Source organism: Pseudopipra pipra, chromosome 10 (genome assembly GCF_036250125.1).
Source record: "Pseudopipra pipra isolate bDixPip1 chromosome 10, bDixPip1.hap1, whole genome shotgun sequence".
NCBI lineage: Eukaryota > Metazoa > Chordata > Aves > Passeriformes > Pipridae > Pseudopipra > Pseudopipra pipra.
Genome location: NC_087558.1, coordinates 4372845 through 4400120, shown reverse-complemented (window position 1 = coordinate 4400120; position 27276 = coordinate 4372845). Strand labels below are relative to the sequence as shown.

General features: G+C 42.8%; 2 protein-coding genes and 2 long non-coding RNA genes across 4 annotated transcripts; 1 reads left to right on the top strand and 3 right to left on the bottom strand.

Annotated features, from left to right (window-relative positions):
- Window positions 1–2681: 2681 nt before the first annotated feature.
- GPR160 (G protein-coupled receptor 160) lies at window positions 2682–4182 on the bottom strand. Its single transcript, XM_064665844.1, has one exon. It carries the CDS (start codon window positions 4180–4182, stop codon window positions 3166–3168), a length of 1017 nt encoding a protein of 338 aa, XP_064521914.1. The 3' UTR covers window positions 2682–3165.
- Window positions 4183–5293: 1111 nt separating this feature from the next.
- LOC135419464 (uncharacterized) lies at window positions 5294–16023 on the top strand. The gene is made up of 3 exons (XR_010433003.1): window positions 5294–5413; window positions 6908–13375; window positions 15438–16023. It is a non-coding gene; the product is annotated as an uncharacterized LOC135419464 (long non-coding RNA).
- Window positions 10591–27247, bottom strand: SEC62 (SEC62 homolog, preprotein translocation factor). The gene is made up of 8 exons (XM_064665843.1): window positions 27125–27247; window positions 19331–19439; window positions 18837–18942; window positions 17753–17963; window positions 16019–16111; window positions 13903–13963; window positions 13166–13285; window positions 10591–12618 (listed from the first exon to the last, which is right to left on the bottom strand). Exons 1-8 carry the CDS (start codon window positions 27158–27160, stop codon window positions 12152–12154), a joined length of 1203 nt encoding a protein of 400 aa, XP_064521913.1. The 5' UTR covers window positions 27161–27247; the 3' UTR covers window positions 10591–12151.
- On the bottom strand, window positions 22535–27116 carry LOC135419463 (uncharacterized). Its single transcript, XR_010433002.1, has 2 exons — window positions 25561–27116; window positions 22535–24652 (listed from the first exon to the last, which is right to left on the bottom strand). It is a non-coding gene; the product is annotated as an uncharacterized LOC135419463 (long non-coding RNA).
- Window positions 27248–27276: the final 29 nt, after the last annotated feature.

Below are 27276 nucleotides of genomic sequence, written 5' to 3'. Positions count from 1 at the left end.
TAAGTAGTCTTTGTGTCACAGAGTGAGCAAACCAGTACTGATTAGGAAAGGTGTAAAGATGAAGGGTTTTATCATTTAGTGCCAAACACTCAGAGTTGAAAAGACATAGAATATCTCATTAAAATCAGTGTTGATTTGTAAGACATTCTTTATATGAGGAAAGTACAGAAGTTTCTCATTAAGGGTTAACACTTTGGCTGCTCTTACCATTAATATCAAATAATCCTATAAGAATTAAAAGCTGTAAAATATTTGAAATGTGTAAGGCTGATGTACAGAGGAGATGCAGCAGTGGTTGTCTGCAGTTCTTTTATTTCAGGTATTACCACCATCCTGGCATAGTTTCTGTCCTTCCTGGCAGTGAAACTGTCCCCCTGTTCTAGAGAGGAACATGGTCCAGGGCTGCATGGCTGGATCCAGGGATCAGTGCTGGGACAGCCCAGAGGCACCAGATGTAAAAGAAAATGCACAGAGGAAAAGCCATAATTGCTAGGAAGGCAATAAATAGGATGGAGATCACTGCAGAACTGGTATCTCCCTCCATGAATAACAAGGATGGAAGTGGGCTTACAAAGAGAGGTACCATGAATATGTTTTAAAATACTTACTCGGGCTCAGATGCCCCAGTGGATGCTACGTGGAGAGCTGCAGTGCCACTGCTGCCACAACAACCTAAAGGCTGATGCTCTTTGGCACTTTCCCCTAAAAGTATGGAAGAATAAATTGAACAGTAACATCAATCCATTAATGTTTGTTTTGGCTGCATGTTGTGGATTCCCTGTGGAAAAAAAAAATAGAGTTTTAAAAACTTCAAATGGCTTTAGGAGCACTGCAGCAACTCTGGCAATTCTGCCATGTTGTGTGAACTGTAATTAGGGGTTGGGCAGCTGAACCACACTGATAAATAAAACACCTCAACAGCCTCACCCAGCTTGTTGCAGTTCCAGTTCTGTGTATGTTTGTGAATCAGAGACCATGAGGCCATGCAAAACACACCTGAAATGGACTGGAAAATAACTTTGCCTTCATCTGGTGTTAAATTAATTTTAAATGAGGAATTTCTCCCTGCCTCCCTAGTCTGTAGGAATTAGTTATTTCATTATCTTCTGAAATGCCTGGTGCATTACTGTATTTGAGGTATTTGCTGGTTTTTAAATGGAATTAGGTTTTGTAAATATTTTGTCAGCCCCGTTTCAGTGGGTGTCCAGTTTATATAACACCTGAAAAAATGCTGTGTCAAAACCTTGTGTTTAGCCATGGTTATCCTATAGCATCTCCTGCACTGACAGCAATTGCAGTTTGAGAGAGCAGGGAGTGATTGCTTAAGGTTGTTTTTCCAGTTAACATTGTATGTGCTTTCCCACTTTTAACATGGAAGTAGAATTTCCTCCAAGTACGTTTTCCAGCAGAAAAAATGAAATAATTTGTGGTGCCAAACACTTCAAAATATGTTGCTAAGTGTTGCCTCCTCTTATTGCACTAGTTTTAAAATTCAGTTTTTGATCACTTACTGTCCTTTTGATGGCCTTTTTAACAGATTTTCCCCCCAAACCACTTTCTACTCCTGAAAAATGCTCGTGTCCTTTTGATTACATCATGGAAGCCTCAAAGAAATTTACCCCAGACTGTGGGTGAAAGAAGCACTATGTGGGGTGAAGTAATAAAAGAAAATAATCAGACTTTAATATGTTTCAGAAATGTAAGATTAATTTATGATTCAGATGTGATTGTGTATTCTTATGGAGTGAAATACTGGAATATTCTTTTATAAGAAAATTTAGCCCACATAGCGTTAAATTCTGCAATTAAATCTATCTCTATAATTGATATATAATAATGTAAATTATAACCCAAAAATTTAAATTTTACAGCGGAAGAGCACACAGTGAATTATGTAAAAGTATGATCTTCACTTTGTGAGTCATTTTTAAGAAGCACTTTCCTATTACCAACTAGCATGTGAATGAATTTTAGATTCTCTCATTTGTTATGATCTGTAGAAGTGAAACTTCTTTAATCTGTCTGTTAATGGGTAAATCCATCCTACAAATGCTGAAACAAAGCACCTTATACTATGCTGCTTAAACTTGCTTGTAATTGCACCTTTTGTTATCTGCAGAGTTTTCTTAATGAGTATTCTTGTGTGAAATCATTGTTCCCTGTGGGTCTGGGGGAATGATTAACCAACCTACAGCATCATTTAGTTTCTCTTCCAATACAACATTGTATTGTGAGTTCAGTGCTTCAGAAATAAATGCTACTTTCATTTGTCTGCTTTGGTTGTGTATCATTTATTTCTTTTCTACAAAATTAAACCAAGTCCTCTATAAAACCGTAAGAATTTGGAAATTAAGAGTACTTTTGCTCTAAGTCTGACTAATTCCTTCTCTACCTTAGTCACCCTTCATATTTAACTATTTTAAAGTAATTTTGACTTCAGAATAAACTGTATTTTAATTTAAGCCATTCTTTAGCCTTGGGCATGTATTTATATATAGCAATTAACCTTGTTGCTTAGATCTCTGACTGTAGTAATTTAATTTTTAATATGTACTTATACATTACAGGAGCAGCAGCAAAGAAACAGCGAAGCTTCAGCACCTCTGCTGTGGCTGTGGAAGTTGCACATCTTGCACTGTTTTTGTACCATGTAAAGTTTCTATTTCTGTAGGAGCTGTAGCTTTACATTAACTAAAAAAAAATATTTCTTGTTAGACAACAACCCTTAACTTCAATCAAGCTGACACAAAGCCAGACTTTAACAAGAAAATACACTGCAAAAAAATCACAGAAGTTGTTTGAACTTTGGATCAGCACCTGTATGTAGCTCCAGCCTTGAAGACTTTATTGCATTTTGTACTGTAAAACCTGAGATCCATGTAAAGGAAATGTAAAATTCTGTCATAAACATGAGGTTTAACAGAAAACTTGGCTTATATAAGCAGTGGTCTTTGAAACATGTAATCTGAGGTTGAATCCCGTGAACTGACAGTGCTTGCAGTGCACTGGGACCAGAGTCCTGCACTCCAGTGCAACATTCACTACAATATTGGACTTTTTTCCATGGAGTGTAGCTCTGGAGCTGTTTCCTTGTGTTGTCTGTAAGGACCCAGCCACAGAACCTCAGCGCCCACACTTATTGCAGCCTTTCCAGCCAGCAGCTCATTAACAGATGACAATCACCACACCCGGCTCATCAGCTGGCTCTGTGTTTTCATTGTCAAACGGCACAAAGCAGAATTTCCAGCTGACAAACGGGTCTGAGCTCCACGTCCCCTCTGCCAGCTCGACCTCGTGGCACCGGCACCAGTACACGGCTGCCAGGAGGAAGCTGTTGATGAAGTACAGCCAGGGCACGTTCATGTCCACATAGGCCGGAATCCGCGCTCCCAGGAACACAACCAGGACCTGGAGAACAACTAAAGGTGCCCAAGTGCCAAGAAAGCAGATGAGGAGTCTGCTCAGGAGCTGCCACTTAAAGCAGGTGGTGGTGTTGGACGTGTAGGAGAACATCAAAGCAGGCTGACTGGAGATGGAGACGAGCCTGGCAGACAGCAGGGTGGTCACCACCTCCTTCCAGCGAGCCAGGAGAGCAGTGCCCAGGAGCAGCACCATGGCACACGAGACTGAGTAGCTCTGCAGGCTGGCAGAGACAGGGCACTGGTAAGGAGAGACACTCTTCTGAATTTCCAGCTCTTCATAGACAGCGGGAACTTTCAGAATACAGAAAAACCCTGAAATCCATATAACCACCACAGCGAACACGTACAGTAATTTCTGGCCTCTTTTAGAGAACTGGGATGTCTGGGAGACAGTGGTGTAATAGTCCAGAGCAGCCACGAGGTACACGGGGTAGTGCAGAATCCCACAGGTGAGAGAGGTGATCTGGGTGAAGAGGCAGATGTGGTACCTGGTGAACCGCATCCCCCAGAGCGCAAAGTCCTCGAAACAGAAAATGAAACAGAAGATCAGCAGCAGCGTGAGATCGAGAAGTGCCACTGAAATGCAAAAGTATCCCATAAAACTGGCTTTCACGTTTTTTGGCTTAACTTGCAACATGAAGAAATCAAGGAAGACTTTTCCGAGCATGATCAGGAGCAACACGCAGCTGGTTTCAAGAGTTTGGTTGCCGTGGGTGCAGTGGTACTGACCAGAACCATTTTCACAGAGTCTGGCAGCCATCCTCCAGTGGTGAAAACAGCAAAAAGTGTCACAGGGCACAGTGCTTCATCTCTGAAAAGGAAAAAGTTAAAAAAAATTTATTTCTTGGTACCTCTACCAGTTAGTTAATTCTCCATCATAGCAAGTACCCAATTTACTCTGAGTTTTCCAGGCTCCTTAATTAAGAGTAAATAACTTCACTAACACATCATTAAATTGCCAACAAGTGTTTAAATTTTATGTTCTTCGAATTACATCTTTGAGAGTTACAAGGTCAACGTAGACATAAGTTACTTTTCTAGTTACTGTCCCAAGGAAAGGTTTAGGAAATAAGGGTGACTGTGCTCCTTTCCTTTAGAAAGCAAAGAGGTCTTTCTGTGCAGCTGGGCAGAGGGATGGAGGTTCAAAGCTCCTACACATTTTGAAGAAATTAGACAATTACAGAAATTGTACAAGAGATATCGCAGTGTGGCCTCACAGTTCGTGATGCTCATACAACCTGTGAGAAATTGAGGCTGCAGAACTGTCCTAAAAGCAGAAAAAGCATCAATGCAGCCCATCCTTTTCTGAAGTCCTGGAACTCCGAGGCAATCCAAAACACACAGGCTTCATTAGTGACTGGCCTTTTTTGTTCACCTTTAAACAATGTGAGTGCTACAATGACAAACACCTCAGAAGAGCTGGTTTTCCTTCGGACTTCCGTAAGTTTCCTTATGGTAACTCTTTTCTGTATGTTAATTCCTAAGGAAAATGAACACAGGATGGCTTCATGTAAATCAGCAAGACAAATTAGACAAAGCTTTCCATGCTTTCTTCTCTTTCCTTGAAGAAGCAGGATGGCATCAGTGACCTCAGCGAGAGCAGAGAAGAGCCAAAGTAAAGACGAGTTGCCTCTCTAGGCTCTGTGTTATCAGCTGGATTTAAATAGGCAGCTGTGTTTTGTCACCCACTTGCCAGAGTCATTGAACACTGGAGTTAGTGCACGTTTGAGTTCGTGTGTCCTGAAAGGCAGAGCTGGAGCAACTAGAAGTCCTTGGCAGTACAGCTTGAGAAGTATCAACAGATACACAGATACGTGTTTACAAGCCTACCTGGGCTCAGCGCTTCACTCTTTATCGGCTCAGGTGCATCCTCTGACACCTGATACGTCTCACAGAACGACTTAATTCCGTCCATGTTTCGTCTTCACGTACCGGAGGCTGCGCTCCTGTCCGCGGAAAAGGAAACCTGCACGAGAACAGGGTCCCGCTCGGTAAGTGTCTAATAACAATAACAATAACTTATATATTGTACCGCGGAATCCCCATCCAGGCTGTGCGGACCCGGCTGCGGGCACAACCCGCACCCTGCGCACGGAGGGACCGGCGCTGCCCGCGCCTCCTCCCGGGCGCTCCCGGTCGCTGCCCCCGCCCTCCCGGCGGGATCCTGCTGCTCCCCGCAGGGACAGGGAGGGAGGGAGGCGGCCGAGGGGGCTCCGAGGGGCTGCTTCTGCTCCCCACGCCCGGCCCCGGCACCCACCTGCGGCCGCCGCTCCTGCCCCGCGCCATCGCCTCCTCCCCGGCGGGGACCGGGCGGGACGGGGCGGGACGGGGCGGGATCGTGTCCAGGGAAACGTAACATAACACACATGACACATCTAACAGATAACATACAGCACAACATAACCGCCCCGAGGAACAGGTTCCGTACGTTGTGTCTGATCCCCCGGCCGAGGGAGACGAAGCGCCCCGTGGTACCTCAGCGCCATGGGGCTCCCAAATCCTTAGGGATGTGGCAGAGAAACGCTTTGGGTTCTAAACGTGTTATGTGGGGGAGGGGGGGGAAAGGCTTTGGCGAGGGGTGAGGGCGCTTCAGCGGGAGCCTTCCGAACCCCCGTGACTTGGCTGCATGGCAGGGAGCACAGGATGCTTCCCTTTGGGAAGCCGTGAGTCCACATGGTGGGTGTTGTTTGATGTATCCAAGTGTACAAAATGTCAAGTGGCTGGGAGGACTTTCTCTGAAAGCAACTAACTCTCTGGAATTAAATTCAGATATAAGTAGAGATTTTTTTCCCCCTTTTTATTTTCCCTTTCTCCTTCCATGGTTCATCTGAAGGATTAAATAACTTCACAGGGAGAAAAAAAAGTGATCAGTACTGTGAAAAACGTGAGAGCTTCAAGTAATCTCCAGCAGCATTCACACCAGCAATAGTTACTTGTCCAAACCATTTTTCCCAGGATTGTTGCACAAATTGGAGTATAAATAATTTACACCTGAGAGGGTATTGCACCTTCTGAATACTCAGTCCACCCACAAGTATCTGAAGGCTAATGCCTTCAAGAGTAGTTTTCTTCTTCTTAGTTCTAACCCAAGGCAAAGCAGTGAAAGTGATTTTCCCAGTGGGAAATAATAAATAAATAATAAACCGTTTGGATGCTTCTGTTGGATGTTTTGTTTTGTCTGTGTTCATGTCTGTCTTTATGACAGCAGAAAATACTCTACTGGCCTGTATGGGGAGATGCCTGGATGGTGGAAATGAGCAACCAGGAGGGGACAGGGACAGTTTAGATATATTTTTCTGCTGATAAAAATCCCAGTGGGTGTGTGATGTCCAGACTATGTCAGATCCATGCCTAGTGACCCTGTTGAGCAGGGTCCTCAACGTGGCCCATGTTACATCCCAGTTTCATGTCGTGGCTACTTCTCAGCTTCCCTTTCCCTCTTCCACCTTTTTCAGCTGTTTTGAAAGTTTGCTTATTATGCACAGGTTACCCCTGTTTTCTGCTCCTGGATACTGTGTTTCATCTTCCATCCCAGAGAAATGATGGTGCAAGATGGGATGCCCTGGAAACCAAATGCAGAGCTTGGCATTTGCAGGTTCTTCTCGCCGTGCCAGAAAAGCTGCTCACACTCAGTACTGGATAAGGGCTGGATCTTCCTTTGCAGGAAAACTTGCAGGTACTTGACAAACATCATGTTTTGAAAATAATGGCTTGAGCCCATCCTGCCCGATTAAAGAGGCTGCATTTATATCCACGGGCAGCAATAGAAGGGTTTAAGAAAGCAGTTTATATTTGCATGCAGGCAGCTGTGTGTAAAAACAGAGAGGAGAGTCCTCCTCCAGGATGGGGCACGTGAAATAATGCAGCAAACCTCCTGCAAAAGCTGCTTGTGTACTACAAGCTCGTGTGATGGTTCTGTGTCCTCTGTTGTAACAAGATATTTGCATGAGGCTTCCTTCCTTCTTCAAGGCTGTTTCCTGCTGCTAGTTGCTTATACTTTCAGTTCTGTTGTTGAACTTAACTGTAAGGATAGGATTTTAGAACAAAGGGGAAAGCAACAAGAGAAAAAAACCTCTCTGATTTCAAATCTAACTTGATAACTTTGTGAAAGAAACAGTGACTGAGCAAAGTGTCCTCACTGAGCAGGGGTTGGGCTCTACCCTCTCCTCCCTGTGGCCTCAGAAGTCACTTAAGAAGAGCAGTGTGGACCATTACAGTTCCTGCATGTTGCTTCTGCCTGACTTGGGCCAGGAGGTTTCCTTCAGACAGGGGCAGGTGCAGATAATGAATACAACTCCTTTCCATGAGAAGTGTGGGGTGTTCTTCCAGTGCAGTCAGAACTGAATCTTTGCTTTTCCCCTGCTCTTCCTGTTTGGGAGGTGCTGTGCTTCAGAAGCTCGTTGCCACCTGACCCTTTATGCTGTTGAGCAGAAGAAAACAATTTAAACCTCACTTTTGTGTATTTCAAGAAATCTGATGTTGGCATCTCAGCCACTTCAAGCCATGTGGGAGAAGACAAGGAGATCAAGTGCATATGTATGTATTTTGATGCCACGTGTGGGGAAACCTGTTCACTGTGATCTCCTGCAAAACACACTGTGAACTCCTGCAAAAATGATTGTGAAAACTCCCTCTCCTGAGCAGTGAGGGGCTGGGGGAGACTTGGTTTGGAGAGGGATGGTCACTACAGCTGTGGGCAGAGCGGGCAGCAGACTGTGGTCATTGTGGAATGTTCTCTGGAACACATTTGTCTGTAGGGATGAGTTCCAGGCTGGTACAGCCTTGCCTGCATCCTCCCCTCGATGTGCCTTTGACTGGGTGTTGCCCAGCTGAGCATGTTTAATGCCCTATATTAGATTTTGTGCCTTGTCAGCACAGGATCAGCAGCTGGAGTTTTGCAATGGCAAGCGGTTGTGGAGCTGCTGTTCCTGAAAGGCTGCATGGCTCAGAAAGGCAGGATGGTGGTTATGAAGATTTAAATTTTTTAATAAAATATTTAACTAATAGAGTATGTAACTAAAAAAATATTTAACCAACTTTATTTTTATCTAACTTTATTTTTAAAGAAGAAAATGCTTGACCAGTGTCCCATTTGCAAGATGTCTTCATTTACTTTTCAGGAATCTTATAAGAGCACAGACAATGTGGCTTTAGATCTTCATTTGAGGTGCTCATCTTAAAAGTAACAGGTTTGTTCTTGGGAAGATCTTGTTGAGGAGAAACACATTTTCATAGTAATTTTAACTTGAAGACAATCTTGTTATAGAATCTCAACTCTGATTATTCAGTGAAAATCCAGTGAACACAGTGCAGAGTTGAATCCATGGATTTTTCAGGAGTGGTGGTTCCTTGGTTTGTGTGCCCACCATGTGCTTTCCCGGTGCCCATGGTGGCCCTGCAGTGTTGGTGTTTCTTGGCTTGTCTTCGACACGAGTAATTTTTCAGGGAACTAGAAGAAAGTACGAGCAAGGCTCTGGAAACTACATCACATGAACCAGTAATTTATAAAACGTGGTTGGTGGCTTGCTGGTCACTTTGATAAGGAACTAAAATTGAGACTAAAGCCAACATGGAGTGCAGGGTGTGAGCTGACTCTCCTTGTGCTGCCCATAAATACTGAAGCTGAGCCAGAAATCTTCTGTAACCTTTTAGTATATCACTACCTCCCGGTAGACTTTAATTTTAAACAAATTCTGTAGTGGCACTTTCACTTAAAAGGAAGCTTAAAAGGGTGGAAATGTAATTTCAATCCCACCCTCAGCATGAAGAATTCAAAACTCCATCTTCTGACTCCCAACCAACAACCTCAATACTGGTTGAAGACTCATGTGCCAGAAAGAGAAAGTAAGAATTTACTGAGGGCCAGTGAGAGTCACCCAGGACTCTGCTCCATGTTCCATTTATTGACTAGCAAAGGTAAAATGCCAGTGTCTCTCTCCTAAGCACCTACATCCTTCACTGGATCCAGGCTCCTGAGTACTTTTGGGGATCACAAGCTGAGCCTTTTCAGTGTTTGGTTTCTGTTGCACATGATGAGGATTAATGGTTGTTACCACCTGCAGAGAAGGCTTTGCTCTTTATCTAAAGCAGGATCAGTGTTTACTCAGTACTGTTAGCTCTCCTTACTTCGACTTGCACTGAAACCCTTTGCACACTGCCATTACTAACTCTAACTCTCTCTAATGTCTTTTATCATAGAACAGTTTTTTTTCTGAGTGACCATTATTTTCACATACAGAAAAATACACATGGCAGAGCAAATGCCTCTGTGCCAGCCAGGCAGGAATGGACTCTTTGTGGACACTATCAGGAAATGTGCCTTTTGTTTTCCTGCACCTGTTGCTGAATTACAGATAAAATAATCCAGTGCTTTATTAAATAAAATGAGAAGCCCTAATGAAATTGTACCAGCCATTACCAGGAAGTCTATTGAAAACATTCAGCAGCTGCTTCTGTCCCAGTTCCCTTACACTGATAGGATTGTTTTGCCTGTGTCCTTGTGCTCTAAATGAGGAGGGCACAGTGCCTTGGACCATCTCACACCACTCTCCTCTCGCTCCCTGGGAAGGATTTGGTCAGAATCAGTAATAAATGATGCTCAACAGCACCTCTGAGTTGTACAAGTTTGTTAGAAGTTGGTGTCCCAGGTCCTGCATCTGAGTGTTTTTGCAAACATCAGGTCATGTACCCTGACAGCAGTAAAGCAGGTAAAAATCTACTGGTTTATTCTGATTCTATAGAGGGGAGCAGTTTGAGGCCAATTCAATTTATAAGCCATGGGAGCCTGGAACTCTAAGGTGACAGCACAAATGTTTGGTGGTTAATTCTGAGCCCCAAACACTTGTCCCCAGGCGGGCAGTGCTGGCACGTGGCACCTGTGCAGTGAACAGGGAGCAGATGGCACCATTACAGGAGTATTTATTATTTGACCATTTCAACTTTATTTTCTCAGCGAGGCCCTGAAGACATTATTTCACTTAGAGGAGGAAAAGTACTTGAAACAACTTAAAGCCACTACATTTTCTTTAAAAACTGGCCAGGGCTGCCCCCTGTGAGCCCCCAGAGCAGGTTCTGCTCTCCCCACCACACGCACCCCGCAGTCAGTACAACAGCATTTCCTTTGCTACTTTAATCAGTGACAACACACAAGTGGCCAGGAGTCAATCTGTTTAGTTAATGGGTCCTTTAATTTTTTGCTATATTAATAAAAAAGTGATCCAATTTATCTGCTTCCTTATGGAGTAATTATTCAGGAGATTTAAGAAGCAAATACACCATATCCATGAATTGTTTATCAATGCACTCATGATGATGTAGATATTTGCACAACCTGAAAAATTAGTATCTTCATCCAGAATGCCGACGCTGGAAGGATGGGAAGCAATTTAGGATAAGGGAAAAAAGTTCTTTAAGTCTGATATGAAAATGTCAAGCTTACCCTCATCTTCTCTGAGTGGGCTGGGGAGACAATCAGTCTACAGTTCAAGTCATCGAGAGGAAAGACGCCGAGTCTTAACTTCTTCCATGCTTTAGGCAGATCCTGCAGTCCATCCTCCACACAGGCAGCAGGGAGGGATGCACAGGAGAAACCCCACCAGCTGCTCCAAATGGATTTATAAACAAATCATTAATGGTCACTTCATATCAGCTCTGAGTCACCCAGCTTTTGGAGCAGAACAACACTCTCCTGCCTCTTCAGCTTAAAACTACTCCAGTTCCAGAGTACAGAGAGGTTTAACATTAAGGCATCCATACAGCTCTGGTGTTTGCTTTCATTTAATAAAGATCAATTTACTCAAATACATGGAATGTTGGCACAAAACTAAAGCTCTTGTGGAACAGCTACCAATCATACACAAATATTCTGTGAGGTCCTCTTGACTTGCATTTCTCCCATAGATACACCACAAAATGGCTTCAAGAATACAAACTGAATGCTGGATCAAATCTCTAAATAATAAGTAGCAGTTAAAGTAAATGGTTTGCTTTATTTGTAAATTATGTACAGAATACATTTTTTTTTTCTTAATTATGATGGAGCAGGAGAAAGAAAACAGCCATTATTTCCAAACTGTGCTGCTTCCTTCCCCTGCAGGAGATGACATCTCTCTCTGCACCGGATGTACAAAACCAGTTTGGATTTCCTCGGTTGCTGGCACATGGGCTGGAGAAACAGAGACACTGCAGCCAAATTCAGCACTACCAGCTCCTCTATTGTCAGCAAAATACTTCTGCTAAAACTAGTTTTCTTAGGAAAGTTCTCACAATCTTTCGAAAACAAAATCAAGAAAAATATCAAGAAAGCTGTGGGCTAAGAAGGGCTTTACCTAACTATCAAATGAGTATAACTAGGAATAATCTGAGATTTGGTCATTCAACTTTTACCTGGTTTACAAAAGCAAGTTTGAGAAGCTAAACTAATTGACCAGTTATGCAAGTACCAGAAAACGATGTTTTTCAGTATGTTTGAGGACAATCTGGGCAATCTATCAATCAATAAAAAACTTGTCAGATTGATAAAACTTCTGTAAATGGATATTAATGATTAACATAGTACCAAGTAATCAAGTTAATGGTTAAAAAAAAAAATGAAGGAACTAGATATAAAACTGTTTGGTAACACGTATATTTCAGCAAACGAAGATGCTACTGTATGGTCTATGTTTTGGTGATCAGCCAACAAAGAAAATCCAACCATTTGCACATACTTAGTCCCAAACCGCAGTGAGTTATGATTTTCCATGTGAAGGCCTACTTTCAGTATCTTCCTCCTCTTCCTCCTCACAATCCCCTTCATCTGTTTGCTGTTCCAGTTCCTCTTTTGTGATCATTTCAAAGTCGTTTCCATTGCCACTACTGTGCTGGGACCTGTCGTCTTCGCGCCTGTCACTGTCAGTGTCTGAGTGTCGCTCCCCTCCTGAGCCCTCCGTTCCCGAGTTCCTCGTGCCTTCTGTTTTCCCATCCTCCTCTTCCTTCTTCTCACTATCTGATTTCTCCTCGCTGTCGTATTTTTGCTGCTTTTTGGATTCTGATTTTTCCTCTTTCTTTGAGTCTGCTTTTGGTCCTTTGTATTCGTGTGTGTACAGGGGCCTGAAGGAGTCAATGAATCCCACGTCTGCTGTCAGGTTTGGCAGGAACCAGAAGTGATGCCTTCCTCCAGTGATGAGCCAGATGATCAGGAAAAGGATGCAGCGAGCTGTGTGAGAACAAGGGAGATGCTGGGTTTTGTTATGAACACATAGAGTGTAAAACCACTGTGTAGGAGATGCCCACTACTAATGCCCACCCCAAGCGAGGGACTGGGTGATGTCGGAGGAAAATCCCTCATTCTGCAATAGCACTGGAATAGTTTGTTCTTACCACGTCTCCCCCATCCCACTAACCAAGGATCTTATCTCTGATTTGGCCCTTAATCCCTCTGCTACAGAAATACAACCAAAGAAACCTTTAAAATCCTGGTGACACCGTTCTCACCACAGAATCTGTTCTTGTGTGCAGTTCTGGGGTCCTTTTGTTTAAACAGGCAGCAAACGAATCTGCACTACACGGGAAACACCAACAGGTGACACGAGCCCGAGATCTCCTTCTTCCCGTGGCACAACTGTGACACCCGGTGGCCGGGAGGGAAACGCACACGGGATCCGGCAAACAACGTCCTGGGACGTGGGACCGCCCAGCTCCGAGCCCGGGAAAGAGCCGGGCTGTGCCTCTGCCCTTGCAGGCTCCGCCCGCCCGACACTCACCGACGGCAAGGAGCAGAATACTGGCGACAAAGCAGCCCGCGCCCACGCTGAGGTAATAAACACCGACGCGCATCTCGGCGGGCCAGAGCGGGAACAGCGTGGCGGCTATCACAGCAATCACTGGGCAGGAGGGCAGAACACAAGCAGGAGAAGCATCGTTAGTTTTCCCTGACACGTGTACAGAGGTTCCAGGCTTACTGTTCATTCAAGGTATTGGCTTAGCACAGGGTGAGCTACTGACAGTATTTCTGTCTGGTTTTGTACTGGGTAGAGACACCTCATTCAGCAGCTCCAAGTGGCTGCACTTGGCCAAGGGAGCCAAGAGAGCAGCTCTGGGAGAGGGCTCGAGCCAAAGGGTGAGCAGGGAGCTGCTGGGACCAGTGCAGCAGGAACTGCTGGGGGAGATCATAGTGACCCCAAGGACCGGTCAAAGGCCCAACAGTGGCCCCAAAGGATGACATGGATTCTCAGGAAAGGTGGCTCTCTCAAAGTGAGGAAGCTGGAATGTGTTGGACCATCAGTACCGTGGATGGTCTGTCAGCTCACTGGTTCAGTTAACATCTACACTAATTCAGATTAAAAAAATTGGCTGATTGGGCTTATCCTACACAAATACAGTTCCAGAAATTAATAACATAGTTCATATTTCCATATAACCCATATTTGCCCATTAGACAACACCCCCCTGGTTAGCTTAAGGCAACACAAATCAACAACTCGTGGCTACTCTGACTTACCAAGTACAAGTCCCATGGCAAAAGTTTTAAAGTGAACAGGGTCATAGATCCACACATACACCTACAACAGAAATGACCTGGTTTACAGTCAGAAAACAAGATCTCTGATAAACATCTCATTTATCCCCTCACCCAAACACTCACTGCCAGGCTGCAGTGCTCGGTGCCCTGCAGTCAGCCCTGGAGCTGGGCAAGGGGTCCTGATTCCCAGGAAGGGTAACTGACAGGTGATGTAATCCTGGGCAAAACAATCAGACAGTAGAACTGATGGGAAAATGAAATATTCAGAAAAATACCTGAAATCAAGTTTAGGTTTTATCTTTATTCAATAATGTTGTTGAGCATGAAGCCAAAAACAGTTCTGCAAAAAAGTGAAAAGTTTCTCAGGTCCACCAAGGGGAAACAAAAAGGCCTGTGAGCTTTGAAGAGAAAAAAGCCCAGACTGAACACCTGGAACAAAGCAGGAGGCCAAAACCCCAGCCCATGTGCTGGGCTCAGATCAGTGTCACTGCCCCCTCTGTCCCACAGCCAGTGCTACCTCAGTGTCTGCAGCTGTGACACTCAGTGCCAAATGTCTGTGTGAGGACTGTGGGTCATTTGAATCAGAGCTGCTCAATCATATTAAATAAAAATCTTCTTGGTAAAGTGTGTTTCTGAACTAGAAAAATCGAGGGTTTTTTCTTAGCAAGCTAAACACTTGAATCTGAGCTTATAACTCTGAAAAGAAGCTGATTACTAGAAACCAGCATCCCTCGTTGCAGATGTGTCAGTAAGAACTCCCAGAAGGACACCTGGGAGGCAGTGAGGATTCAGTGTGATCAACAAGTATCTGACATTGTGCTTCTCACAGGGGGCCAAAGTTGACTGTACTCGGTGTAGCTGCTGCCAGTCAGCTGTTCTGTGAGCCCAAACAAGCTGAAGATTGTGACTGGGCAGTAAGAGAGTGTGTGATATCCTGTGTTTGTAAGTGCAAAATAATGAAGAAAAGGGAAAAAACAGCTCTAATGCAAATACACAAGAACTGGCCCTAAATTAGCTAAAAAAAAAAAAATTACTTAAAAAAAACCTCTTGGGAGTTTTAGTTCTTAAAAAATTCCAGCTCATTAATAAAACAAAATAGGAACTGATGCAGTAAATACTGTGATACTGCAAATGCTGTGGTGCAGCCCCATTTGGAATGCCAAACTATCCCAGGCACTCCATGTAAAAACAACAGAGAGGATCAGAGTTGGGTGTGATTCCACAGGAGACAGGATAAAACAGCAAGGCAGTGTAAAAGAACTGACTGAGAAGAGTAAAAACAAGATACATAAGGGAAGTACATTTTTTCACACAAGTGATTTACTTATGGAATTTGCTGCTGTGTATGTTTTATAACCAAAGGAATACAAGAATCCAAGGGGAAATTCCAGTACAGCCACACACAGCATCAACACAGCACAGTAAAACTTACCACTCATCCAAAACCATAGAAGGAGAAATGTGACTCTGTACATTACAGAGCTGGTAAACAATTAAGTTCTTTTGTCTTCCAGAAAAGCAAAGCACAGAGAAGTATTTAAGGCCACCATTTCAGTTGTAAAGCCAGGACAAGAATTCAGGAATGCCCAATACCTGCCTGCTCAGATCACAAGGTCAGGCAGGTATTTTTTATTTCCCCTCCTGCAACTGAACATCATGCTCTGAAAGGCTTGTGTTTGGGTTGGAACTATCCTGGCATGGCAGTGGCTGGGGGATAACTTGGGTTGGAGGGGCCTCAGGAGCCTCTGGCCCACCCTCCTGCCCCAGGCAGGGTCAGCTCCGGGCACAGAGGCTGCGGCACCGCCCGGGGCAGCTCCAACACCCCCGGGACAAACGTCTCACCTCATGGCCACCAACACTGAATTAATGGTAAATTAAATTTTCTTTTAGATTTCTTCAAGCTACTGTCCTACATGTATATGTCTCTACCCTCCTGGCAAATATCTAAAAATCTGGTTTCAAGATCAGCCATCGCATTGCCATTAATTTTTCTTTCAGCATGTCAAGAAAGAGTTTGTAGAAATCCAGTACATGAAGCTATTTTCTGACAATAGCACAGTGACATTCAAAGTTGGAAAGTACCCATAAATCTTACCTCATTTCCATCCAAGAAAACTTGGTCTTCATGTGGCTCAAGTTTAAATTTCCTCTTAGTTTCCTTTTTCTTGGGTGTTCCTGGAGTCTCATCCTGAGGACAAACAAATATTTTTACCTACATCTATAAAATCATATGTATAAATTATTATATATACACAATATATACATGAATTATTACATATAAAAATTACAAAAAATTAAGAGGTTTTAATTTCTACTATGTTAATGTAGTCTGATAACTTTTCACAAACTTAAGATCACATTCACAATTTTTTTTAAAAGTAAAGATGCTTCATTTCCTCCTGTTCTTATTTATTACTATCTGGGTACCTCAAAAATAAAGGAAAATTGTAAGGAAAGAGAAATTTTATTTTTAATTAGTATCTAAAGAGCAGACTATGACTTCAGGATTACATTGTCTTTTCAAATGCATAGCAAAGCTGGGCTGGCATTACCAGGAAGTCTGCACAGAGATCAAGAGCAGGGAACAACACTTCACCATCACTGACCTCATTAGAGTTATTTGGTACTTTGGTGCCATATTTACCACAAGAGCATCCTGGCAAAATCAGTTTCTGCCTGTTTATTCTCTGTCCTCTTCAATCTCTTTCTGGACCTTGTGCTTCCTGCTCCCTTGTCTCCCATTTCCTTCTCTTTGCTTATTTCATTGTCTAAATTAATTTTCTGATTTTGGTCCTGAGTTGTTGTTCAAGTTCCTACTCACTACCTTATATAATCCACTACATATCTGCTCAATAAATAATGACTAGTTTAAAAATTAACATTACATTTAATAATGTACCTCCCCTCATGACAGCAGATTGGAGGAGCTCATAACTTTCATAATCAGCATTTTGCAGCACCTCAGGAGCTGAGTTATCTTACACTGGCTTCTATGCTGACACTGCAGCCAGACTGTTCTAATTCTTTCTTAGCCATGTAGGTTCTTTCTGAAATCCAAACCTTTGTAGACAGAGTATACTCACTAAATGTGAGAGGAGTGTCTCAATGGGAATAACTTTGGAGCACTGTCCTACTAATTCTCACTGATTCAGACCACTGTACATAGAAGAAAAACCACCTCAATCATCCAGTTTCTCCTGCAGGTCCCTAACATTTTAATTTAGGAATTCTGTTCTGCTTATAATAAAATAAGTAACAAAATAAATCAGGAATGAAAACATGAAAAAACACACATGAAAACTTGTTCAGTAACAATAGTTTGAACCTGAAACATCAAGTAAGATGAGGCAGGATGCAGCTCAGTAAGGAGCTGTCACACAACAGGGCAGCTATTACACAGCCAGTTACAGGCACCACATACCAAATATTACGTTCCAAACATTCTTGTTACCAAACACTGCAAAATTGTTTGTGTTTCACTTGTGCAACTGTGCTGGTTTTAGATGTTTGGTCACATGCACATGTGTCATTCCATGCTAACTGAGGTACAAAGCCTCCCTGGAGAGGAGCAGGTTTGGATTAACTCAGCCCACACTAGAAGATGACGAGGTGCACAAAGGCCAACTGAAGTCTCTTTTTTGATCTAGATCTAAATAAGAACAATTCAAAAGGTAACAAAAAAAAAGCAGCATATTTTAGAGATGAAAACAGGAAAAAAAGATAAGTCATATTTTAGAATAACCAACTGTATTTTTCAGCCAATGTGATCTTAACAATTGGTTAATGTATTTGTTACAGGTTTGACTCTTCTCTTACAGACAGTTCTTACCTTTTTGCACTCCTCTTTTTCACCATCCTTTTTCTTTTCCTTTTCTTTCTCCTTCTTGGTTTTTTCATCTTTGCCACTTTCCTTCTTGCTCTTTTTCTCCTCTTCCTTCCCGCTCTCAGCCTTTCCTTTTTCCTTTTCTTTCTTTGTATCCTTGTCAGGCTTCATTTTCATCACTTTCAATGCTCGATGAAAGAACTGTTTTTTCAGGAGTCTTAAAATGAAAAAGAGTTAAGTGCAGCTGTGATAACAACATTTACACTCAATTATGTTATTAGATACCAACCTAGATTCCTTCTCTAACATAATCACGAATAGCATGACTGGAAGGCAGAGGTCACCATCATCTGCTCTATTTACTACACACACCAGACCTAATTATCCCATGTCTTGCCTGTTGCTTTGCTTTTTTTTTGGTTCATCTGTTCAAAACTGGGTAAGAAATGTACTTTTCTGTGGCAGCATTTTGCAGTTATAGATGAATACATAAGATGTAGGAGACAGAAAGCCACCAGGTCCATTTAATTATCTGTCAGGGCTTACTGAGTTCCTTGGTAAGTGATGTACAATAAACAGAACTGCTCTGTGGAACCTGTGGTACATGTGCAAGTATTCCATCCATGTCAGCTACAGACAGACCTTATTGCAAGTGTATATATATATATGTGTGTGTGTGTGTATGGCCAGTGGGGCACCAGGATGTCTCAAGGTCGTCACCAACCAGTAACATCCTTGAAAGGATCACAGCCACATTCCAAACAGGAAGAGCAGTACAGAATCCAGCTCCTCAGGCAGCAAGGACAGAGAGATTTGAGAGCTCTGACCCCACTAACTTCCAATATTGACAATATTCAGGAAAATCCTTCAGGTTACCTTGCTGCCCCAAGCAGTGTAATGAAAGGCTGAGAGCTCTGAGAGAAAAGATGATGAAACTACATCATTTCCACCCTCAAACACTGCAATAAAAATACATTACTTTTGCACATAACCACACAAGTTTTAGGATGCACACATTAGTTCCCAAATAACTACAATATCTTCTCAACTACAGTAATTAATGACACTGAGGAGTTAGTCTGGGTCATACCTGTTGCAGTAATCAACTACAGACTCTCGGGTTGTAAATAGAGCCTCTTCTCCTTTCTTTGCCTTTGCCCATTTAGAATCCAGGAGGCAATCCACAGCTTTTGAGGCTAGAGGAAAAAATGGAATTAAAAATGCATTAAAATTAACATTTATTTTACCATTTAGTCTACATGCCTTGAACCACACTGACCACTCAGTTCTGGTGATGTTCCACATCCTTTCAAATCTTTAAAGTAAGACTGGTCCCTACTCTGAAATGCATCACTCTTGACAACTACACACCTTTAAATCACAGAGTGAAAATGTTATTGTGTTTACTTCAGGCTGATGAGATTAATTTTATGGCTTCCTAATGCCTTGATAAGTTTTCAAACCCAAACTGTAAGATCAGTAATTATTAGATAAAGCACCAATAATAAAATCAAAGCAGCCTCTCCCGCCCTCCAAGTGCAGCCTTAGAAGAAATGTTAATTATCTGGTTAAAAGTGAGCCTACCAATAAAATAATCAACTCGGTGACCCATCATGTTGGTGGATTTTGTTGGACAGTTGAAGCGCAAGTATTTAGCAACAGCCTTCTCCTCCTTGAATGGCTCCCCAACTTCCTACAGTGGGAACAGTCAGAAATTAGTACAGTTTTAAACACATGGGATTATCATTCATTTGGGCTCAAAAATCTGATGTTGCAAAGTCCTCATTATTTCATGGCGATATATAAATAATAAATAAAATATAAAGGATGTGAAAATAGGTCAAGGCATTTTTTCCCGAGAACTTTCTGTCTACATAAAGCAGGAATTTTTAAGTTAGAGGATCTGAAGGTAAAAGTAAGAACCCTTTAACAGCTCTGTAAGAAGAGCAAACTAAAGGAGGACCTAAGAGGAAAGCAGGGGGCACATGGGAAGCTGCTTAAGGCACATGAATGGGATGGGAACAGTTGTGAAGCTGGGAACAAAGGAAACAGGGAGGAATGAGCATGTATGAAATGACAGCAATGTAGGCAGACTGACAGAACACAGAGCAGCCTGAATTTCACATGAGAAAGGAGAAAACCATGTTGAAAAGAAGCTGAAAGATCTGATAGAAAATTTATGTGTGACTGCACGACTACAAAATGGCTTAAACTTCAGAGCACGCTTGAGGAGATTCTTCCAACCTACAGAGTAGGAGGCACAGCAGGATGAAGCACAGGAACATCTGAACAGATGCCATATGAAAAAGGAGCCCTCAGTCTGCACACATTCATGAATTCTGTGCTTTTACCACCTTGCAGAGGCAGCAGAACTTAAGAGATGTGTCGGGCAGAAGGACGGAGATGGGCACGTTCGATTATGTAAAATTAAGATCTAATATTTGCAAGTAGGAATGGAAGAACTTTCTAAAGTTCCTGCTTCACAAAAACACATCTGAAAAAAAATAAATTGCGATATTAAAGTGACTCAGGCAAACTTCCTCAAAATTCCTTCCTATAAGAGTTCTTTTAATCTGTAGGGTTTAATTCTCCAGCCCCTTCTGCTAGTTGTGGATCAGTAACAGGGACATCTTTCCAGACTGCAGCATCTCTTCTGTACCTGTTCTTCTCCTGCTGCCCAAGGAAGTAGATTATATAAGACACAAACCAGATTGGTCATTTACAGGAATTAAAAAAAAAATCAGTTTATTTAAAGATAAATGTTCCTAAAGGCCAATAAACATATACAACCTCCATTACCGCTTTTAAGATGTATAATCATAATATCACAACCAGCATGTGAAGTGGAAATGCAAGGTCAAATAGATGTTGTTACACCAGAATAAAAGCTTCAGATGGTCAGAGTTGTTAATTTTCAACAGTTTGCACAGCTAACTTTCAAAATCAACTGGTTAATGAATATCCTCCTAGAGGAGACTGTTGCTTTTCCTGTCTGAGGACAATTTTTAGAGAGAATAATCCAGACATAAGGTATCCAAATGACCAAAAGACACTGTGGTTTGTCAGCTCTGAGATTTTTAAAAGTCTAAATCCTCTATATGTAAGCAGAAACATGCTCTCACATTCCCCAGTTAGTTTAACAAACATGTGCCCAAATTAAGCCAGATGATCCTAACAGTCCTCAAAGGGATTATGTTATCTCCTTCTCCGTGTTCAATCCTTTTTTTTATTTTTACATTTTTAAAATGTGTATCAGACATCAGATAACTCATAAAAAGCTAATCCCTGACCGTGCATGTTTGCACATAATTTATATTGTGTGCTTTGATGTCCTCTTACATGGTACAGTTGTCCCAGTAACTGTAAATCACCAATGATGGCACCAAGTTTGGTATCAATTAAATTTGAAACAATTCACAGGGCAACTGTTCTTCATGGCACAGAGAGTAAAACAGTGAGAGAAGCTGCAGATATTCACCTCAGTGTTAATTCCCCTGATAAGGTGTTTTTTCTCCTTCTTCCTAAAATATTTATGATTCTGCTGGGTCATGTGATGCAGTACACAGGCCGGGGCTGGCACCAGGAGACTTTCTTGCTCCTTTCTATCTATTGCTTTGTCCTTTCTCTGGGATGGTTTCATAACAAGAAAAGCTTCCCAGTGAGAGAGACTGCCACAGTTTAACTGAGAAAGTATCTCCTGCAATTTAATCCCCATTTTTCATCCTACTTTCATCTCTTTGTTTGCAGAGCCAGGTTTCTGCTAAAATATTAAAACATATGATTGACAGAAAATAATATTATATTTCCTCATAAAGTGAAATCAACCAAAGTTCAGAATCCTGGCCACAACTTTTCAAAGTTGCAGTTCAATCAAACTTTGTGTTCAGTTGTAAAAACCGCCCAGATCCAGGCACTTTAAGCCTCTTTAGGCATTTAGGAAAAGATTAAACAAATTAATCAAGGGGTAGTTCTGAAAAAATTATAAAGCTTTAAACCAGGTAACAGAGTCTTAAAAAGGAATATGAAAACTTCCTGCTATTTAAAGTTTGCTTCCATAGGAAAGACAAAGATTCAGGAAACATCTCAATCTATTTCTAGAATGTTGAAGATGTCTTAATTAAAATTCTATGATTAAACTGTTTTAAAGTAATAAAAAATAATGTCAAACTTTTGAATACTTCTACTCTAGATTTTGTTTAAACTATTGGATCTACTTTAGTTTTACATATTGAAAAATGCATGTTGTCACTAGACAGCATGTGAAATTTAAAGATTTACTGATAACTTACAAACTCTGGGAGAATGCCATTAAAAATAAAATCAACCCAAACTTCTTATTTGTCTAGACAGAAGAACTCCACCTACAGAGAGGAAAAGCAGTGAGTGTTCAGCCTAGTGACTTATTAGAAATGCACTGACATTTTAAAGAATAATTCTCAATCACAATTCTGCTCTATATGAATTCATAAAATGTTGAGATTTTCAAGCCCAGGGACGTTCCAGACCCACCAAAGGGAAAACCCCAATCGAATTATTTACCACTATCTCCCACATCAAAGTACAGCACAGTGCATTTTGAACTGCCTTCAATACACTGATGTAGTTCCCAGTTAATTCAACCCCCAGCTGGGACTGCAGCCTGTACACATCACAAATAACATCTGAACTGAGCTACTGAAACTGGTGTGCCCACCAGCTTCCTTCTCCCCTTCAACTCTACCTAAGCAGGAGTTGTTCAGGCTTTCTTACTCCTGGAACACTCAATGGAATACAAAAGGCCAGAGGACATTTCTGGTTTGGAAATTTCACTCATTTTATTCCCCCTTTGCATCACAGTTGTGAGAAGACAGCTATGACCAAAGACAAGATAATTTCCTTCCACAGGTCTGTAATGTAAACAAGGTTTCTGGAAAATCAGAAGAGAGTAAATAATGAGTGTCACTAACAAGATAAGTTATTTCATGTGCAGACAAATGCATTACAAGGATTTATGCTCCTCTGTTTTAAAGGGGTCATCAAAATTCTTTTATTTCAATAAAATGAATATCTAGCTTATTTCTTTGCTCTTAGATTTTCAGAACACCATCCCTCACAGCAGAGTGCTCAAGCCTAATAGTTTATACAGTTTTCAGATAAGGAAAAGAAGAAATCTGAAGCACATTTATCATGTGCAGCCTGTTTTTCAAGATGAAAGGCAACATCAAAAACGACAGTGTGCCAACCCAGGTTCCATTCCACACACCTCTCTCTCCTCATACTGCAGGGACACTGCAGCTGCAACAGGGTTCTCTTCTCTGGAGATGGGCTGAGCACATCACAGCTTGGGCTGAACTGCAGGATTATCTTTTCCCCTTCCCTGCTGACTGTCAGGACTTTAGACTGGATGTTCTGGGCAGGGGAGTGGGTGCTGCTCATCCATTCTGCTGAGACATTTATACTTTGTGTAAAATAAACCAAGGCGCAGCAGGACAGAGAAGCAGCACAGAACTGGCATGACTGGAGTGCTGGGTGGGAGTGGGCAGGGGGGAAACAAACACATCAGGATCTTAGGACTTGCTCTAAGGACTCCATCTGTGTTTTCTTCAGTGACTAATAAACCCAAAACTGCTGGACTCCTGCACTGATGACCAGTACAAGGACTGCCCCAGGTCTCTTAAAAGAAACTGTGGCAGAGCCATGTGGAGAAACCAGTTCTTCTGGATTACCACGGCTGTGTGCTGGCCACAAAACATTAACTTTTCTTTACAGAAAAAGATTAGCAGATGTTTTTCAGTCTGGTTCATATCCTATAAAAATAGAAGTACTGGTTTTCTTCATTCTTTCTTTTCAACCATTGCTAATTTTTTCGAGCAAAAGCTGTAAACGTCCAGATTTCTCAAACACATCCAAGGATTAATGTAAGGTACTCTGAAGCCAAAACACACCAGCTTCAGTCCCCTTCTAGCCCCAGGCCAGCTGTTTCGGCTTTTTCCCTTCCCACCTCCAAAAATATAACTCAAAATTTCCAAAAAACTGATTCTGGTTTTAATGACAAGTCAGGCTGCTACTTTTAATTCCTATTTTTCTACTTTTTTTGCCCCCTTGATCTTTGTTTTTTCCTCCTCTATCACCTGATGCCACTTAGCTTTCAAAGAAGTTATTTAGCCTTTCTCCTTTGCTATCATCCCATTCAACTTTACCAGAATTTATGAGAAAATAAGGACAAACAGGCAAGCTGGATGAAAATCTGCATTACTAGAAAGCCATTGCACTGTCCTTTCTGCAGATCCTTTCCAGAGTCATTCACACAAAGGTGTAGCACAGGAGCAGCAATGCAGCTGTTGCATTTTCCTTCCAGCAGAGCCCAAATCCTGACAGGACACAACAGTTAATGATTAGTAGATGTCCTTCATCAGGAGAATCTCACAGCTTCAATCAAGGGAAAAAAGTCAACAAGGAAAGTACCTGTCACTGATGCCACCTCAGCCACCAATCTGCAGTGAGACACTGCCCCAAGAGCTGCCCAAGGGCTGTTTGCTGTGTCCCCAGGGGTGGTGTTTGTGTGCATGAACGTTTCTGGAGCGCAGGACACGGCACAAGGCGCGAGGCAAACGCTGTCGATCACAACGCAAAGATCAAACCCAAACTTGACGCGGGGAGACTAAAACTGTGCACGGTGGAACCCAGCCAAGGTAATGAAAACTTAATGCCTGCTTAACAGTCCCACTGCAGAGCTGCCAACACAGTGCCACGTGTTACCCGGCCCAGCGCCGGGCACAGGAACCAGCGCCGAAGGTTTTGTGCTGAAGGGAATATTTCAGGACATGGATGGAACTGTGTTTTTTTCCAAGACATGAAACAGCTTTGTTCAGGTTGCTGGAGTAACAGGCATTCAAAGCCATCTCCCATCTTTTGACATGTATGTGGCTAAAATAAAAATATTAAACCAGCCATTAGACAACATATGCTGTTGTTCTTTCAGTCAGTCCTTTAAACACAGCAAACATTCTTGATTTCAGACTTTTGAATCCTGTGGGAGCCACTGGGGCAGTGATCTGCATCCTACAGACCAGTCCCCTTTCACTACTGCATCCGAATTCATCTCTATGTTAATTACAGTTAAATTACCACCAGGAATGACACTTGGAAAATTTTACCTCTAAAATATCTTTGTTCAAATTTTTGAAGTTAAAATTTTTGCAAGTTTCACAACTTTCAGAGGAAGAGCCTAAACTGTGCAACACAGATTGGGCAACGTTGTCTTTCAATGAAAATACATTCCATAGAACACATCCTTCCTGTGACCACTTCCGATGGGAAGCACACAGGGTGGACTGGACAGAATTATCTTTTCAGACTGTTTTCATGTCTAGCTCTCTGACCCAATTACCATGATTCCAATCTTGATGGCAGGCATAAAATCCTATGAAAATTATTCCAAACACAGGTTCTGTGCACATGGTATTGTAATTGAGCTCCATTACATCAGCCTCTAGCACAGCTAAATACACCACCTGCCCCCAAAAGCCTCACTCCTGTCGAGAAATACAGCTCTGCTTAGTGACAGTGGGGTATTCAGGTGTCAGACATGCTTGCAGTGTGATAAATAATCTCTTCATTAAGGAGCACGCATCACACTAAATTAAGTACACCCTGCTAAAACAATTGAAGCACCTACAAATCCCATGCTTCATTTTAGAAGAAGAAACTTCCAGCATTAGCCAGAAAACATGATACTTATGCTGCAAGTATATCAATAAAGTTCAAAAAGCTTAAAAAAACCCCAAACCCAAAACCAACTACCAAGAAAAACATGTGTTGTTTCACTCACTGACCAATTAAGAACACCCCTTGGGCATTCATCAGTATTCTTTGTTCAGGGTCTTGTCTTCCCATTGTTGCTGACATACACTGGGAACCTACCAAAATCCACATTTATCTCCATAATTATATCACAAATTTAGGCCACGACCTTAAGCGTTAACACCCAGGCATCGATTTAATTACTAACAATCTGGGAAATACTTTTACTGCTAACAGGCTGGAAATTAAGTATGTGCTTAACTGCCTGCAAGACCACAGCCCTGGGTGTCACACAAAACATTAAACTGCATTTAAATTGGGTTGGATGGATGCTTTATTGAGCCGTCAAGGGACAGTCTATAACAATCATGAAAAGAGAATAATTCTGTAATGTTTTACAATAATTCATTGAATGCTGTGATGGATAAGGCTTGTTTAACAAGATTTTGATTAATTACTCCTTGTAATTCTCCCCCTGTCCCCATAACTGGAATTAAAAGGAAAAAAGGAACCATTACAAGTATGGGCAGATGTCCATCCTCTTGGGGGAAGGCAAAGTGGGCTGGGAAGGGGAAAGATGAGAAAGGAGAGAGGGCAACCAAGCAGAAGGGTGACATATGAAGTGCACAGTGTTGAACGGCTCTCTGATCTCTGTCAATATTATCTGCTCTTACAGCAGAGCAATAAATCCCAAACAAACACTGTTTAGGCTTAGTGTTGATAATACACAACAGTAATAAGCATTATAGTCACTGATACTGCAACTGTGCCCAACACATGCATTAAAAACTCTGTAAAACTCCCTGCTGACACACCAGACTTCCAGGTAAGCGAAAGCACCACGGCAGCCTTCACTTCGCCTCTCAGTCCCACCGCACAATTATCACTACATTTTAACACGATCTCAAAGCTGATTAGGTCTATTTTTAGATGCGGCTGTTTGTTTATGTTTTCCAGACGCTAATTTCCTTTCCTTACCGCATCATTTCCTGGCTGGGGCACGTTTGCTTTTAAGATGCTTTTACCATCTGTCCCACGTCTTTGGCTTACGATCCCCGGGCCGGACACGCCGGGTGAAGGTGCAGCTCCCGGGTGTTTTGGTGTAACCCGCACTAAGCTATTGTTCACACCGGTAAGGAGTGCGATCCTGAGAGTACCACGGCGATTATAAACAGGGAACAGCCTGAAATCTCTCTCTTTGGTCATCGAGAGACGAAGAACTTCTGAGGGCTCAGACCCCACGGGGATGAAGCGGAGGTGCCTCAGATGTGCCGGGGGGCCCCGCCGGCCGCCCATCAGCCCCCCGACACGCTCCGACCTGCGCTCTATTTGCACAGTTTACCGATCTGCCAGAAAATTCTGAGGAAAACCCGTTCGCCCCGTGCCATCCTGGGCTCTCCCCGCGGCCTGAGGCGCCCCCGGTGCCCCGAGACCGGGGCGCTCCCCTCCCTCACCGCGGGCCGCCTGCAGCCGCCGTCTGGCAAACGGGGAGGCCGCGGAGAAGCGGGGGAGGCCGCCCTGAGGACGGGGAGCGAGAGGCGCCGCGCGGGGCCCGGCGGGGGTGGAGGGATGGAGAGGAGGGGGAGTCCCGGGTACCTGGACGCGCTTCCTGTGCCGCCGCCGCTCCGCCATGTTGTCCCCGTCCGCTCCGCCGGTGACGCGCGGGCAGGGAGGGGGGGCGGCCTCGCGAGAGGCGGCGGGAGCGGGCGAGGGGCGGGGAGGGGGCGCGCCCTCAGCGCCTCCGCCCA

Excerpts from the sequence above, each read along its gene's own strand:
- GPR160 (XM_064665844.1), bottom strand. The coding sequence starts at position 4,182 with ATGGCTGCCAGACTCTGTGAAAATGGTTCTGGTCAGTACCACTGCACC.
- SEC62 (XM_064665843.1), bottom strand. The coding sequence starts at position 27,160 with ATGGCGGAGCGGCGGCGGCACAGGAAGCGCGTCCAG. Across the intron at positions 16,112-17,752 it reads AAAAAGAGGAGTGCAAAAAG|GATGAGACTCCAGGAACACC; the intron begins GTAAGAACTGTC and ends GTTTGTCCTCAG. Across the intron at positions 13,286-13,902 it reads TGCCATGGGACTTGTACTTG|TGATTGCTGTGATAGCCGCC; the intron begins GTAAGTCAGAGT and ends CCTCCTGCCCAG.